Raw genomic sequence first — 16,371 nt, forward strand, 5'->3', positions numbered from 1 at the left:
AGCATTAGGCCCCACTCAGAAGCCAAGGTCTGGAAGTAGTGGTGGGCTCTCATTTGCAACCCCCTCTCATGGGGAGGGTCCCCCTCTCACTGGAATCTCCCTTTCACTGGGGCACAGTGGCTAAAACTCGTGAGAGTTAACCAAAAGGGAGAAATGCAGGTCCGATTGGCAGCCTTGGAAACCCTATGGGGGGTGGTGGTGGTGGTGCAGTGAGTCAGAATCAATGTAACAATGAGTTTGGTTTTGGTGTGGTGTGATTAGGACTTCCATTTCATTGGGGTCTCCTGTCACGGGGACCTGGTTGGGACCTTGTCTTAACTTTTCTGGTGGTTGGTGGTTGTGTGCCGTGGAGTCAGTTAGCTGCCTGACTTGTAAGCACTGCACTAGCAGAGTTCCTTCTCTAGTGCTGCTGTAACACACACACCACAAGGGGTACCTTTCACAAACAGAAATTCCTTCTCTGGCAGTTTAGGCGGCTCGGAGTGCAAATGCAGAGCCAGCTCCAGGGGAGGGCTTGCTCTATTTGTTCTGTTTTCCCTTCAGCATCTGTAGGTCAGCATTCCCCGCACAGCTCCATGGTCTTGGAATCAACCTTCCCACGGCTCTACTCCCCACATCCAAGGGACGTACTCCCCTCCCAGATCTCCTTTTTAGGGGTGGTAGGTCTCTGAGTTCTGCTTGCTTGTGTTATCTTTTATCACCTCAACAGACTGATTTCAGACGCAGTCTAACCCTATAGATTGCATTAGGTCTCACCTTCCCATCATGCAAGTGAGGATTTACAAGCCACAGGCTAATGACAGCAGAACACACTACATGATGCCAGACTAGTGAGAATCATGGTCCAACACATTGACACCTATTTTGGGAAGGCACAATTCAGCCCATGACAGACCTCTCTCCCCCTACAACCTCCTTTCCATTGGGGTCTTCCTCTCACTGGGGCTGGTTGACAGTTTCCTTTCACAGGACCTCACTGGCACCTGTGCTCGGTGGGAGCCACTGATCCTGGCCTCCTGGCCCCCAGCAAGCATACTCCCACCAGAGGGGACATTCAACACCACTGATCCCTCTGTCTCAGGCAATGTTCCCACAGACTGCATGAGACTGGACTCCCTTGGAAAGCTGAGCTGACTTCTCAGTCCCTGGGACGATCTGGGGACACCCTCCTGCGTGAAGAAGCTGGACTGAAGCCAGTCACGGGAACTCAGCATCTCCCTGTGGTCCGAGTGCACTTGTGTGGTCCTCGGCATTCAGGACCCGCTGGCTGCCCGCAATGGAGAAGATGGCACTGAGAAAACCAGGAGTTTCCTCGCTCCCAATCCATCAGTTTGGGAGACATGTAGAGTGGATCGGTGGCACCTTCTACCATATCCTTCCCCACTACTAGTCTCTGATGGTTATAGCCACAGACCTGTCCGTGGCTCCCAGGAACCACAGCCAACACCTTGTTCTCCGAGACAGGCCACATCTGTTGGTTGTGCTTCTGTGCCACTTCCAACTTCTGGAGACCATGGATGGCACTGTGCGGTTCCAGGGTTAAGCTTAACCCTAGGATGGGAATACCGGTATCTTTGGTGGAATGCCAAAAAGGACAGGTGATGAGCGAGAAGTCTTTCTTGCACGATGACCCATGACACCTTGATGTGCCCCCTTCCATTATGGGAGAAGGAGCTCTCTCATACATGGGCACTGGTGGCACCACTGCCATCTTTAATTCTGAATGGTGCCAAGAGCGGGGAGGAAGTGCGTAAGATAAAGCGGCAGGATGTTCGGGAGGTTATTTCAACCGATGCAAACACCATGCCATGCAGCAGAATCTACAGCTGTCAAAGCTCGGCACTTCTGTTTCCAACACTCATTTTGAAATGACCTGAGAATACTGGGTTCAGAATAGGTCACGAATAATAAGATCGCAAAGAGAAACCATTTGAGAGGCCAAACCACAGTATGTGTAAACGTAGCACTTTATTAATAAAAGGTTGATACCCCTTCTTACAATATCACCAATTTCGGAGTGATTTAGCAAGTTATACTCTATAAAGGTATATTATAGAATATTCAGGCTAAAACAACAGAGTTTAAAGTATGCCAAATCAACCTTCAATGGCCAACTACCCATTATCAGCATTACGTATAAAAAGAAATATCTTACAAGAATCAAAAAGGTCATATTTTCTTCTGTTGGTAACACAGGATTTACATAGACTTAGGTCCAGCCCAAGGTTAAGACTGCAAAAATACCGTCTTCAAACATCCAGAGAAGTTTGGCAAACCATCATCACTATGTCCCATCACAGGCGGTATGCCATGCAGCGAAGCCACGGCTACAAGCATGGGCTGTTTATAGTGCTATAAAGCGGCCAGAAGTGTAAGCAACTTAATTTTATTTTTCATAATAGATGCTATTATCAAAAGGCACAAAATGTCTTACTCCTCGTATCAGATCTCAGAAAGGCAGAATATTCTTAGGAGAAATACAAATTGCTGGTAGGACGACTTAGCTTTTAAATGTCTGTGCTCATCTCCCTAGCAGAATCTATCCACAACGTGTGATTTGTTTTATGCACTTTAACATCAATGTTCTCTGACAAACCACGTGAGGTGCTGACAATGAAAGCCGACAGTCAAAACCCAGTCTGTCGACAAGGTGTGTGACCGCCCTAAGCAGGCATCTTTCAGATGATGCCTGTGTGTTGCTGACTCTCTAGCCGGGTGCAGTGGGCCAGCCCTGCAGGTGGGACTTGCTTAAGGCCGTATGGGAAGGAGTCGTGGGCACGGTGCGCGCTTTCAGGAGCGTCCATGCGAATGTGAGGGAAGCAGTGAAAGGGCAAGAAGTCGGCTTCAATCACAGAGGGGGCAGGACATACATTCTCCAAAAGGTCAGAGGGACCACGGCATGGCACGGCAGTGACCCGAATGTGGAATCGATGCAAAGACGGAGCGAGCTGAGAACGCAGAATTTCCCAGGCTGACATAGCTCTATGCCCACCATGGGGCTGCTGCTGTCTGTCCCTCGGAAGTTCCAGGCTGAAACAAAAACCTAAAACCTTCCGTCTATCCATGCAATGGTCCACATTAGGAAGTTCTGTAAATTATGTAATTCTCTCCTTTACTAAATACGCGGAGGCAAGCAAAATTCAAGACCTCCTTTCAACATGTTCTAGGGGGGTAAACCTGGTTGTTCAAGTAAACATGTCACTACAAATGAAGACTGCGCAGGTGTTCAGGGAGCTTTAGTCTAGCGCTGTGGGCAGAGGGCCGACAGTGCTCTCTCTGGTTGGGAGTCACCTGGGCACTCCTGTCAGGGAGAGGTGCCCCACTCCAGCCGGGGACCGTGAGCTTGACTCCCCTTGGGGAAGAGAGAAGGTGAAGGCTAGCTTTTCAGATGTTTCTTGAAAATTCCATTTCTTACTTGGTTCTACACCCAGAATGCTAACTAAAAGGCGACTTCCCCCAAAGTCCTGTGAGAAGCAATTTGTTTTACAAGATACAGCTAAATCCCTGATTCAAGAAGCCGCATCATTGAAACTGGCCTGCTTTGTGTTTATTAAGAACCCTTTTTAGAAAACATTATTACTCTCAGGACTGCCCAGTAGCTGGCTCGGAGAACTTGGCACTTGGATTCATGCTCATGGAAAGCTACCCAGAATTTTGTTCCTTTCAGCCAGGAAGAATTTTGATGAGGCACTGCGGGCACCACAGAGATCGAACAATGAACTGGTGACAAATTGAAAAAAGTTTTTTGTTAAATTTGTCAGACACCACAGTTTTCATTTCAGCATCTGCCAACGGCACAGCCTCATCTTCCCGCTATCTAAAACATTCAGCGTCAAAAAAGGCATAGATGGAAAGCTTCAGGTTTTTCATTTTATTAAATTTCCACATCCTTTTGTTTTGAAGCCAAAAATATTCTAGCATGTCTAAAATGGATTAGACTGTAAAAGAAGAGCGTACCGACGGCCGTTATTCCTGATCACCCACCATCGTATTAAACTTGATCGATGCTGCTGGAAGTCTTGCTGGAGTTGGTGAGTAAATCATTTTCATATGAGCTGAGCGACACCCTCAAGAACAAGCTGAGAAACTGCCGGAGGCTTGGTTCTATGGATTCACTTTCCTCGTTACTTCTAACGAAATATCAACACCACAGGTTCCCCTCTTACCATTTCCTTATTTTGTTAAAAAAGGGAGACTTCTGAAAAATCTAACAGTCTTCTAATATTTTTTTAAGACTTTCATTTACACACAAATCAGGACGGATGCCCCAGAATTCCACTCATGTTTGTTGTAAATCAGATCATCAAACTGCCTGGATTTCTATTACTGGGAAGTGACAGGGTCTCCTTTCAGTCCTCAGCTAACTTCCCAAGCCCGCTTTTCTCAGCTACACAGTACTGTGTTTATCTCCTGGACAAATGTGCTGCTTGAATTTCTTAAAATAAATTAAATCCTAATACCCAGCCTGTGGGGTTCAGACAATCCCTCAAACATGACCTTGAATCAATCTGATTTTTGATGAGTCGAGCTAACTGAATGCGGTGACAACTTGACCCCTGAAGGAAAATTCCACTTCTTCCTTGAAAACCCAGAAACAGTGAACATGTAAACCGTGCAGACCCTCAGTCTCTGGCTCATCACCGTCCGGTAACTTCCTGTACGTTGCTGCAGGGTACCCTCTGGTAGAGCCCACTTGTGGTGGCCCTGTGTGAAAGCCAAGAACTGCCCATAGGGTTTTCTAGGCTGTGGTCTTCAGGGAGAGATGGACAGGGGTCCTTCTCAGAGTCACTGGTGGGTTCGAACCACCAACCTCTCAGAGCTAGCAGTGGAGTGCTTAACCACTGCCCCACCAGGGCTCCTTCACTTGGCTTATGGAGCTAAGTATTCACTGCCCGGTGCGATGCTGCTCAGCAAGGCCGAGTGTGGAAACTGTCCCCCAGGGGAAAGGTTGTGGATCTCTCCCACAGGCTCCTGCAGGACACTCAGATGGCATGAGGGCTCGCCTGGTGCTACACGCCATACCATGTCCCTCCATCTCCTGCTGCGGACAGTCCTCCAGTTAGGGTCTTGGTGTGTTCTGAAGAAGTGAGGGGAAAAAGGCTAAAAAAAAGAAAAAAACGATACCACTTCTTTGACAACCAACTCAGTTTTGTAAAAGAACCATGAAGAGATGCCTTTGCTGGGCCCGAGGCGGACAGACGTTCATGCTGTTTGTCCAGTCTGACCCGAACTCGGCATGCTACGGAAAGTCTGTTCTGACACAAGGCACGGGTCAGGTGGCCAGGCCTCAGGGACCCTGGCCCCGGGATGCTCTTGCTGCTGGAGTTAACAACAGACCTCCCAGGCCTGGCTTCCTCCTTGAGAACAGAGAAGCCACAAAGAGAGATTTAAGAGGATCTCTGAAATGAAATGTGCTTTTCTTTCCCTTTCTGTGTTTAAAAATAATGAGAATTGACAACCCCAGAAGGACATGGGCCCATCTGAGGACACTGGCGCCTCCAGCACTGGACTGAGGTCCTCCTCCCTATGGGAGGTGGCCGGCTTCGAGACGAGGGTACACACAGTGGGGTGTCACTTCACACAGGCACCAACAGGTGACAAGGAAGCAGAGTATTTTAAAAAGAACGAAATCTTCCAGCCACCATGCGTGGGCCGTGTCCTGCTGTGGGAGACAAGCAGGTGACGAAGCTCCACTGGAGCCAGGATGAGCTGGCAGTAGGGACTGCTCCCCAATCACTTCTCAGACAAGAGGTTTAAAATGAAGGGCACTTAATCATACTCTTACTTTATGTTCTTTAAATCACCGAATCATAGTTAATTAGTTAACCCATAATCAGAAAACACTTGGGTGGAAGGAGTGTTCTGGAGACCAAGGCTTCCTGGGATTAGACACCTACAAAGAGCTTATTTCCATTTCTCTGAAAGAAATCGATACACACTTGCGGCCATTTAACGATTTTTCTCTTCTTTTCAGTCCCCAAAGTTTGATAAAAATGGTCCTACATCATGAGAGAACCGTAAGATGATTTGTTAAATCGATTCCTTTGAGCTCTAGCTTTTTCTCATAATAACAACATAGGACAGGACGGGAAGCAGGAAAGGGTCCTAGACCAGGGCTGACTGAGTCAAGCTAATCACCCCAAAGTCAACACACAGCACTGCTTCCTACGTTCATCTTCATCTCTGGGTTTGACATACAAACAAATGGGAACACGCTTGCCTGTTTTCCCAGTGAGTGTGGGGTTAGGGAGCAGAGGTGATGGTAGTTTACGTTCAGCATTGAAGAGAGAATCCACAAGAAGCCAGGCCGTGTCCACTTAACGGGATGATGGCTACAAGGGGCCCAAAGAGGCCCCAGGACGCCTGAGGAATGGTGGTGGGGCATGACCTCCAGGGCACCCCCAACAAAACAGCAAAAATGTCTACCTGTGGGGGAGTGTGGGGGTTGGGAAGAGGGACAGCTGCAGTTGGCTCAGGTAATCTGCCCACATTACCTGAGAGAAAGTCACCAGACACCTTCCTTCAGGGAGGAGGCCCAGCAGCGCTTACACCAAGCTGCCCTGCTCTGTGATGTGCACCAAGACACCGTGAAGCCAGCTCTACCATGTGTGGTGGAAAAAATGGGCAAGTCATGGGCCGGTGTCACCTGGTGAGATAAGGCAGAGAGGGCCACACGGGCATCTCTTCTGCAGTGTTCTGTTGTGTTCTCCCCTCTTGCCTCTCCAGAGACACTGAAGGAAGGCAAACAGCCTCGGGTGCTAACTAGGAGGCCAGTCCTTGGGATTGTGTGCTGCCCTCCCCACCCCCCTCGCTTGCTCATTTAATGATGGGACAGAAGCAAGCTGCCACACAGAATCCATATGGAGCTTTGGGACAATGATGTTAGGGTTGGATTCTACCTAACTGCATCTTTCTGTATCATTTCAATATGAGAACAAAATAGTTTCAAATGCTTGACACATACATCAGGGCAATGGGAATGTATTTTACTTAATTTAAGTAAAATTTTCCCATTAGAACCTATTCCTATCAAGAGGGGGGAGCACAGAAAAATAACAATTCTTTTCAAAAGTTTTGACTGGTTCCGTTTAAGGATAGCTCTGAAAATACAATTTACTTTGAAATTCAAGCTGTTTCATTTCCTATTTAATCTTGTAAATTTCCTTCCCTTACAATACTCAGGTTGGAAGGGTGCCAAATTAGACCAGGAACAAATTTTCACCAACTTGACTTCAGTTCTTTATTTTTAGATTATATTAGGAACCTTAGGCTCCCCGAGGGAAGAGCATGTTAACCACTAACAGGCAGGACCAACTGAATGGAAAGATACGCTAAATGGGTAACAAGAAAAGAACCCTCAAAACAACTGGACTGAGGTCATTATGAGAACAAAAAGGAACTTAGAAGCAAGACACAGACAACTTGAACTGGGAACTCCATCATTACCCCAGGGGTCAAGGGTGCCTGGTGGCACAGCGGATTAAGCATCAGGCTGCTAACAGCGAAGCTGGCAGTTCCAACCCACCAGCTGCTCTGAGGGAGAAAGATGAGGCTGTCTGTTCCCATCCAGATGACAGCCTGGGAAGCCCTCTGTCCTCTAGGGTCACTGTCAGCTGGAAGGGCTTGGACTGCACTGAGTCGGGCCGGTCGGGCCGGTCAGGGGTCCTGGGTGGAAGGGTGGAAGGGAAGTGGAGGACTCTTCAAAGAGTGTCGGCTCAGCGCTCGAGGAGGGCTCGAGGCCTGTGCTCCCCGTGAAAGTGCTCCCAGAGCGGGTCTGTGGGCATGAGACCGCCCAGGGAGCTCAGGGTTTATGAACCTATTTACACACTTTATAGTACTCTAAGCACTGGCTTCATAAATACCCACTATAACTTCACATATGCTCAGCAACAGACCATTGACTGCTTTTTCCCGACAAAATATTTGGGTTAAATAAGAAACGGGCAGGCATTTACACCACTTTCTCCCACCCCACCCCACCCTACTTTTTAAAAACCCATGGTCAGTCAGTTTAGAACAGAGGAAACCCACTTATTTCCAGACAAGTTCTCTACCACCACGAGTGCCTATTCGCATGGATCAGGTAGGTGTCAGATATGTGACAGGGTCCGACTGTAAACCTAGGGTGAGCCACATGCCAGTTACTGCGGTTGTGAATTTACCATTTGCACCCTTGGCGAATCTTTTCAATGAAAAGTGCTTCAGCGATGGCATGGGGCTGCAACCCTTCCCTCCCATCAGTCCCACAGAGAACTCATTTCTAAGAGTTGCTGCCATCCCTCCACTTCCCACAGCCCACCACGTTTTACAGAGGACGCCTTATGACCCTGGTGCTGGGAAAATGGGGATGAAGGATCATTCCCCCTCAGTCTTTACTTCCCTCTTCAAGAATCATGAAAGTGCTCACTTGCCCTTTACAAACGGTACATCAAATCTTGATTCCAAATGACGTGACAGTTGAAGCCTATCATCCACACAAGGACACGTTACGTCCAGCACACCAGAGGTCCTTCACCAAGTGAAGTCTGGAGGCTGAGTTAGCACTACTGCAGCCTGTTGTCAAGAGAGAACTGGTCCATCTCTGTGAATCCTTTTTTTTTTTTTTTGCATGAAGAAGACCCAAGACTGGCCAGGCAAAACCCTGCAGCAGGGACCCCAGCCCTCCTGCGGAGGACCACCTACTTCATCAGCAAGTCTGAGTGGATGAGGCGGGGTCAGCAGCAGCTGCGTTTGGGCTCTGAAGGCTGTCTGCGGAGTTTGAAGCCCTTACCCCCTGAGGGTGGAGTTGCATCTGTGGATGGAATTCTTCGACCTAAACCAGGCGAGAAGAGAGAAGAGGGCAAGTGTTAGCTTTCCTAACCTGTTCATTCTCCGACATGACATGATAGTTTGGTAGATATGATTTGACAAGTTTTATTAAAAATAAATACCTAAAATTAACAAAGTTCTTTTTTTTTTAAGTGAGGAATAATTTTTAGGGTTACAGAAAAGTTGCAAAGATCACAGAGAGTTCCCATGTGCCCCATCTCAGCTCCCCCTAATGTTAATATATTTCCAGAGGGTATCTGTCAAAATGAATTCAATGTTGGCACATTACTATTATACTATTAGCTAAGCTCCAGACTTAATTTGATGTTACCAGTTTTTTCATTAATGTCATGTTTCTGTTCTAGGATTCACTACCTGTGCAAAAACACACACACACACACACACACACACACACACACACACACACACCCCAAAAGTTAAAGAAATTACATGTTGGAAATACTGTGTTTTGAATAAGTAACACATTCAACTGGCTTCTTCGGCAGACCAGGAGAACTTGATGGTGCCCAGTGACAATGACTGGAAACATTACAGCTAATGTTCTAAGATATTAACATGAGAGGGAAACAAGTGAAGGGAGTGAGTCCAGGTGTGGCGCTGTGGGCTAATGTGTCAGACTGCAAAGTCATTTGAACTGCAAGGCTGGCGGTTCAATCTTACCAGCTGCTCCTCAGAAACCCTATACAGGGTTGCTATGGGTCGGACCGGACTCAACAGCACTTAACAAGTGAAGGGTACAAGAAAAGTCTAGATTATCTTTGCAACTTTTCTGTAAATCTAAAAATTATTCTCCCCAAAAGTTTATTAATATAAAATTCTATACCTGACTCTTTGATCAAAAGGAGGGAACTGTAGAGCAGAATTTCTAATTCTCACAGAATCTAGAGTTTCTGGAGCCAGAAGGCTACATGAACCCTTGACATCATTGCCTTGAGTCATCTTTAAACTTTAACCCTTCAATGAAAAATGTTCCCTGAAGTCTTCTGTAAGCTAAACAATTATTTAGCTTAACGAGTAAAGAATTATCTGCCTTGAGCCTTGTGCTTTTGGGGTGGTGCTGTAGGATCAGAACTGGACTACGAATCACAAGGTCAGTGGTTCAAACCCACCAGCTGTTCCTTGGAAACACTATACCAGGTTCCATTCGTCAGAACCGGCTCGAGGGCACGATATAAACAACAAACAACGGTATGGGATCACTGACAACAGCAAAGTGAAAGGTTAGCTAGGAAGCTTAGGGGGCAGTGAGTTTACGTTAATGAGGGAAGGATGACTCAGAAGGAGGCTGAGGATGGTTCCATCATCGATGCTGCTGCATTTTACATGTAGCAACTGTGGAGATGCTGTATGTTTTCCTGTGTGTTCTCAACCATAACAACTTCAAACAGCACACACCTGTCTCTGTCACAGGCAACCACTTATGCAGCATTCTAGAGGGAGGGGCACAGACAGACAGACACACACACACACACAAGTATGTACACTCGTACCCCCACACCCCTTTAAAAACCCCAGTGGAAACAAACTCTCTGCCTTGCTGTTTGCACATAACAGATCTTGGAATTGGGTTCCTGTGCGTACAATGAAAGCCACCTCATGTTTAACAACAGCTTTAGTTTTGACGTTCGATGCTATATGATTGTTTTCAGGTGCCGCAGAGCTGGTTCTGGCGCACAGAACCAACCCTGCTAGGTCCAGCACCATCCTCACAACTGCCGTATTTGAACCTTCCGGTTGCCTTTGTTACAGTCCCTTCAACGCCTCCTTTATCTGATGGGTGCTTTGTTTGTCTCCAGTACTTGGATGTTATTAACAATGAACAATGGACCGCCAAAAGAACAAACTAATCTGTGTGGGAAGAAGTACACCCACAATGCTCCCCGGAAGCCAGGAGGGCCACACTTTCTCTTTCATGCTTTGGACATATTGTCAGGAGGGACCAGTCCCTGGAGAAGGATGATCAAGTCTGGTAAAGCGGAGGGTGGGAGAAGAAAAGGAAGACCCTCAATGACATGAATTGGCTAGTGGCAGCAGCAATGACTCTAATGCAGCAACAATTGTGAGGTTGGCGCAGAACTGGGCAGTGTTTTGTTCTGTTGTGCATCGGGTCGCTCTGAGTTGGTACCGACCCGATGGCATCTAATAAGAGCACCAGCAATGAAGCCAAGAGTGGCTTGGCCATCTCTCTCGGAAGCTATGGGAGAGTACGTGCAGGGTACATGAGCTGCACTGGGGACGCTGGGTGTGCAATTCCACTCCTGGGCGTTTAGCGGACACAGAGACTGTACTCCCAGGCTCTGTCCAGCACAAATGCAAGATGGACGGGTTAGTTACATTTTGACAGATGCTGCAAACGGCTCTCTGAAGAGGTCGTGCCACTTTATTCTCCAACCAACAATGTACGAAAAAGAACAGGTTTTACTTTACTGCTCTGTGAAGCGGATGTCAATTTTGAGAGGAACCGTAAATCCTCCACCTACCTACCTGTCTCTGGAGTCCTGGTGTGGTGCTGTAGGATAATCACTGGACTGCAAGGTTACTTTGAAATGCAAGGTGGTGGTTCAAATCCCCAGCTGCTCCTCACAAACCCTACACAGGATGGCTATGAGTTGGAACTGACTCGACAGCACTTAACAACCACCACCACCTACCTGGCCGAGGACTCAAACAGGTATCTCCTCAAAGGTTAGGCTGTCTAGGCATCTCTGATGCTGATGTCAGCCTAGGCCCCGGAACCTGTCACTACAGGCTTGTCAGCAAGACCAGCTCCTGTGCACTAAGACCCTGCCTCTCCACCTCAGGTTCTGGTTCTGGCCAGTGCAGTACCAGGTGTTGCCTGGACATTAACTGACAGGACACACCCATCTCTGAAAGGATGAAGGCTACAATGACATCTTTGTGGACTCTCAGGCCCTTGGCTTCTGACCTTTGCCCCCACCCTTTGAGCAGTCTGCAAGTCCTTGTGGGGTCGTGTCAAAGGCTGGCTTCTTCACAGACTAGAGACAGGCTCTTTAGTGGGGCCCATGCTCTTCCCCAACGCTGCGATACCAGGGGGAAGAATTTGCAGGTGTGCATGTGAAGCGCAGTTTTACCGAAGCTTCTCCTCAGTACCAACCTCTCGACACCTGGAGAGCAGACACAGCCGTGGACACAGAAGCATCGCTGAAATGGAACTGCTGGAGGCCAGGAACTAACACAATTTTTACAAGACAGATGAGGAGGACATCTTCCTGACTTGGGAGGAGGCCCTGATTTCTTGAAACCGGAACAAAAAGTGCTCATCATAAAGGGAAACGGGGATAAATGGGACGATATTAGGATGAAAAACTTCAGTTCTTATTGACTAAGAAACCAAAGTCAAATCAGAAGGCTCTTCTATCCCACAGAATCCACAAGGGACTCACGTTTAAAACGTACGAAGAACCAGAGAACAAGAAGAAAACAGTCCAGAACATAACAGGCCAACAGACATTTCAAAGAAGAGGGCATCTGGATACTGTCAATGTCCAAACCTTCAGAAAGGCACTCAGCCTCACCCCGCCGACCCTGCCCTGGAATGCAGATCTAGTCGAGCCCCCCAGCAGAGACGGGGGCGTGCCTGGCATGTTCACATTCCCAAGGTTAAGCAGAAATGAGGGCAAACACTTTGAAAAGTCTCGGGTAACATTCCTTGCTATACACAAGGTGACTTAAGTGTACCCACAGCGTCACCGAATGTGCAGGACTGAAGTGCTGCTAGTAGCTCCCCACTGGTGACACAGCAGAGTGGTTGGCCGCGCTGTGGGTACGGGTCCCCATCTCTCTCATGCACACGCACACACTTCACCAGTAAGGGAGAATCAGCGACAGCTATCCGCAACGATACAAAAACACGGTCGTAAGTACAAAAGCAGAAAGGGTAAACAGAGTCTGTTTTTTTAAAAAATATAAAGAACAAAACCAGGTAAACCCAGTCTACAGAATGAGCTTCTGGGACGAGGGTGACCCTTGGGGCAGGGGGACAGGGGCCGAGTTGGGGGTAACTGGAATGAGGCACAAGGGAGGCTTCTGGGGTAAGGTCTGAGGGCCCAGTTACAGGCATGGACCCAGTTTGTGAGAATCCACTGAGCTTTGTACTTGGGATCTGTGCAGCCAAGTAAAATACAGAGCTCAGGCACCTTTACAACACCTGGGGAACCAGACACTGTGCACACGTCCCTAAACTGTCCTATTCTGAGGGAATATACGTTTCCATTGTTCACAGGTAAAAAGTTCTCACACGCAGAGCTCCACGGTGGGGACAGTGCACTCCCTTCCAGCCTTTAACACACCTGCCTGTTGAAAACTTCCACACACTCATGACACCACACACTGAGGAACTTGAACTACAATCAGTTCCCAGTCGGCCTTCATAGGCGGCCTTTCAAGAACTCCTCCGGGCAACTCTTACTTTACCATCTCGCAAGATGGCAAAAACTTTTTAATATTGAAACAGTAAATATCATGATTTGTTAATGCTGAAATGAAGGGGTTGAAATAGAGGTCACCAACCCACAGTCCACTGGCACTATATGGCCAGCAGATGGATTCCCTATGTCTCCACAAGTCTCAGGATGTTTGAATTAGTGAACACATCTAAACAATGGGGTACACCACATACACATCCAGACTTCTGGTTTCTCTGAACAAATGAAACGATGAAAGTAAAACAAGAACTAAACACCCCCATGCCCCAGCAATGACACCACTAGGCGTGCACAATCACTTAGGGCCCCGACCGGGCCCCATCTGTCTCCTTCCACTGGGGCTAGAGAGGTTCCTTGAGAAAGTGAGACCCAGATACTCACTGATTTCTATAAAGAGTTCATTTATGTTTATGGCGTTTTTGGCGCTGGTCTCTACGAAGACGGCATGGATGGAGTCAGCGTAGTCTTTCGCGTCCCTCTCCATGACTTCTCTGCAAGGCAGAAACGGCAAATTAGAAAGTGCACCTGCTGCGGATGACCCAGATTTACAGTGGGCGGCAGAGAGGGGCCTTCCAGTCACTTCCACAGGGAACCAAACCAAACTGGATCTGATCAGCCAGGGTCAGGCAATGAGAGGGGCTTGCTTGTGTTGGCTATTTCCCTGGGCGAAACGGGGCACTATGCCAGCTCTAAGAACTCACCTGACGTCGGTAAGGTCACACTTATTTCCTGCGATGGCAACAACGATATTAGGTGGGCCGTGCTGCCGGAGTTCTTTCACCCAGTTCTTTAATGTTGAAAATGTCTCCTGTGACACAGAAGAGGAAAGCAACCGCATAGAAAAGCAACCAGAGGCAAATTTCAAAACTCTCTAAAGAGAATGTGAGAGAAAACAGGGTCTTACTTCCTTGGTGATGTCGTAGACAATGATAGCAGCTGCGGAGCCTCGGTAATACATGGGTGCTAAGGCACGGAACTGCAGAGCAGGGAAGAGAGAGACAACAAAGTGAGGGGGACTGGGGAAACACGCTGCTCACTGGATTCTGAAGCTCAGTATCCCTGAACAAAAAGATCATCTTTGTCTTCATCCAAAAACGATGACACACTACTTCACAGCAAATGAACCAGTGATCAGCAAAGGCAAAACCTTTTCATGTACTACTAAGACGTTCCTCAGAAGGTAGTTTAGAATACAGTTTATTAGGAAGTAAATACCGTGTTATCAACAATTGTTTTAGTGAAAAGGCTTTTTAATTGAACTCCAAGTTATAATTCCCAAATTCATTTGTTCAACAGTCCTTTAAACTTTGGCTCCCCAAACCACGGCTGAGATAAAAAGAATGCTGCAAATGGTTTTCCAGAGAAGTGGCTGTGTTGGGGTGTTGTGAACATAACCTTGTAATCTAAATGCTGATCGCACTACAGAAATGAACACACACTTACCCACAACTTCAGATGAGTCGGCAACTTGCTGTCTGATGTCTCTTTGAGCACAGCAACGGCCCAATGCTGGTACACAGCTGGTTGGGTTTATATGAGCCTCTACATGGTGCTGCTCCTTCCCAGTCACCCCCACCCCATCATTTGTAACAGGGACGGAAGAGAAGGAAACGGACAGCCAGAAGGAGGCCATCAGGCAGGGTGATTTAGCCACCGCTCTGGCTGAGGCTATGAGGTACACCAGCCTCAGCTCCTGGGCACCTGTCACAGTGGGAGCTGCTCACCCACCTAACGTGAAGCCAACACTTGACAGCACGCATTCTAGCTGCACTCCATCTTCGTCTTACACTTCCCTCCTCTCCCATCCTGATCTGGGCTCCCATGGCTTACCAGTGTTATTTCTGCTCTGGGGACACGACACGACCTCTGCGTTTTTTGACCGCCATGCTCGTCTGAGCTTTCCAACAGTAAATTGAGTGTAAGTACCACGAGGGAACACAGCGTGCAGGCCTAGCCCCCTTTATTCCAGGGCCTGGCTCTCTACCTGGGGCACTCAACCAATATTTGGAGGAGAACTATGTAAGCATGGGGTACTGTCACACCAAGCGCCAGAGTCAGACACCCCATTATGATTTGTGAGGAAAACCCTAACTTTTGAGGGGAATGCCTACCCATCTCCAGTAACATGGCACGTGAGGTTTTAGACAGAAGGAAACAGAAGTCAGGACTGTAACGCAGGAGGGCAGAGTACCACAGAAAAGCAGGAGATTTACCTAATGCAATGAAGGTTGATGGTTGATCCCAGCAAAATGAAGTCTTTGGCAACTTCAATCTTTTCTCCATTTATAACAATGTTGTTTATTGGTCCAGTGGTTAGGATTTTTGTTTTAAATTGAGATGCACCCCCCCATATGGAAGGTTGTGGTCTTTGATCTTCATCAGTAAGTTTTTTAAGTCCTCTTTGCTTTCAGGAAGCAAGATTGTGCCATTTGCATATCACAGGTTGTTAATGAGTTTCTCTAATCTGGATGCAATGTTTTTCTTCATATAATCCAGCTTTTCAAATTATTTGCTCAGCATGCAGACTAAATAGGTGTGGTGAAAGAACACAATCCTGGAGTACACTTTTCCTAATTTTAAATCATTCAGTGTTCCCTTTTCATGTTCAAACAACTGCCTTTTGGTCTATGGACAGATTCCTCATGAGCACAATTAAATAAATGTTCTGGAATACTCATTTTTCCGAAATGTTGTCCATAGCTTGATACGATCCATAAAACCAAAAGCATCTGTGTAGTCAATAAAGCACAGGTAAACATCTTTCTGATGTTCTGTTTTCAGCCCAAATCCATCTGACATCAGCAACAATATCCCTCATTTCATGCCTTCATCTGAATCCAGCTTGAACCGACTGCAGCTGGTTTTGAACTATCTCCAGCAAAATTTAACTTGCATGTGCTATTAATGATATTGTCTGATTTTTTCTCTGCATTCCGTTCAGTCATCTCTCTTTGGAATGGGCACAAATACAGATTTTTTTCAATCGGTTGGCCAGGCAGCTGCCTTCCAAATTTCATAGAATAGATGAGTGAGTGCCTTCAATGCTGCATGAGTTTGTTGAAAGATTTCAATTTGTATTCCAATAATTCCCGGAGAC

The 16,371-nt window shown here is 47.3% G+C and overlaps 1 protein-coding gene across 1 annotated transcript in view; it reads right to left on the minus strand.

Moving 5' to 3' along the window:
- Positions 1-8,714: 8,714 nt before the first annotated feature.
- The window catches only part of RAB22A (RAB22A, member RAS oncogene family), a 56,516-nt gene continuing 48,859 nt past the window's right edge, over positions 8,715-16,371 (minus strand). The window contains exons 4-7 of the mRNA XM_006839148.1: positions 14,179-14,250; positions 13,976-14,082; positions 13,656-13,765; positions 8,715-8,812 (exon numbers count right to left, since the gene is read on the minus strand). Coding sequence (XP_006839211.1) covers positions 8,715-8,812; positions 13,656-13,765; positions 13,976-14,082; positions 14,179-14,250 — 387 coding nt within the window. The remainder of the gene's footprint in view (positions 8,813-13,655; positions 13,766-13,975; positions 14,083-14,178; positions 14,251-16,371) is intronic.

This window comes from Chrysochloris asiatica, unplaced genomic scaffold (genome assembly GCF_000296735.1).
Source record: "Chrysochloris asiatica unplaced genomic scaffold, ChrAsi1.0 scaffold00023, whole genome shotgun sequence".
NCBI classification, from domain to species: Eukaryota; Metazoa; Chordata; class Mammalia; order Afrosoricida; family Chrysochloridae; genus Chrysochloris; species Chrysochloris asiatica.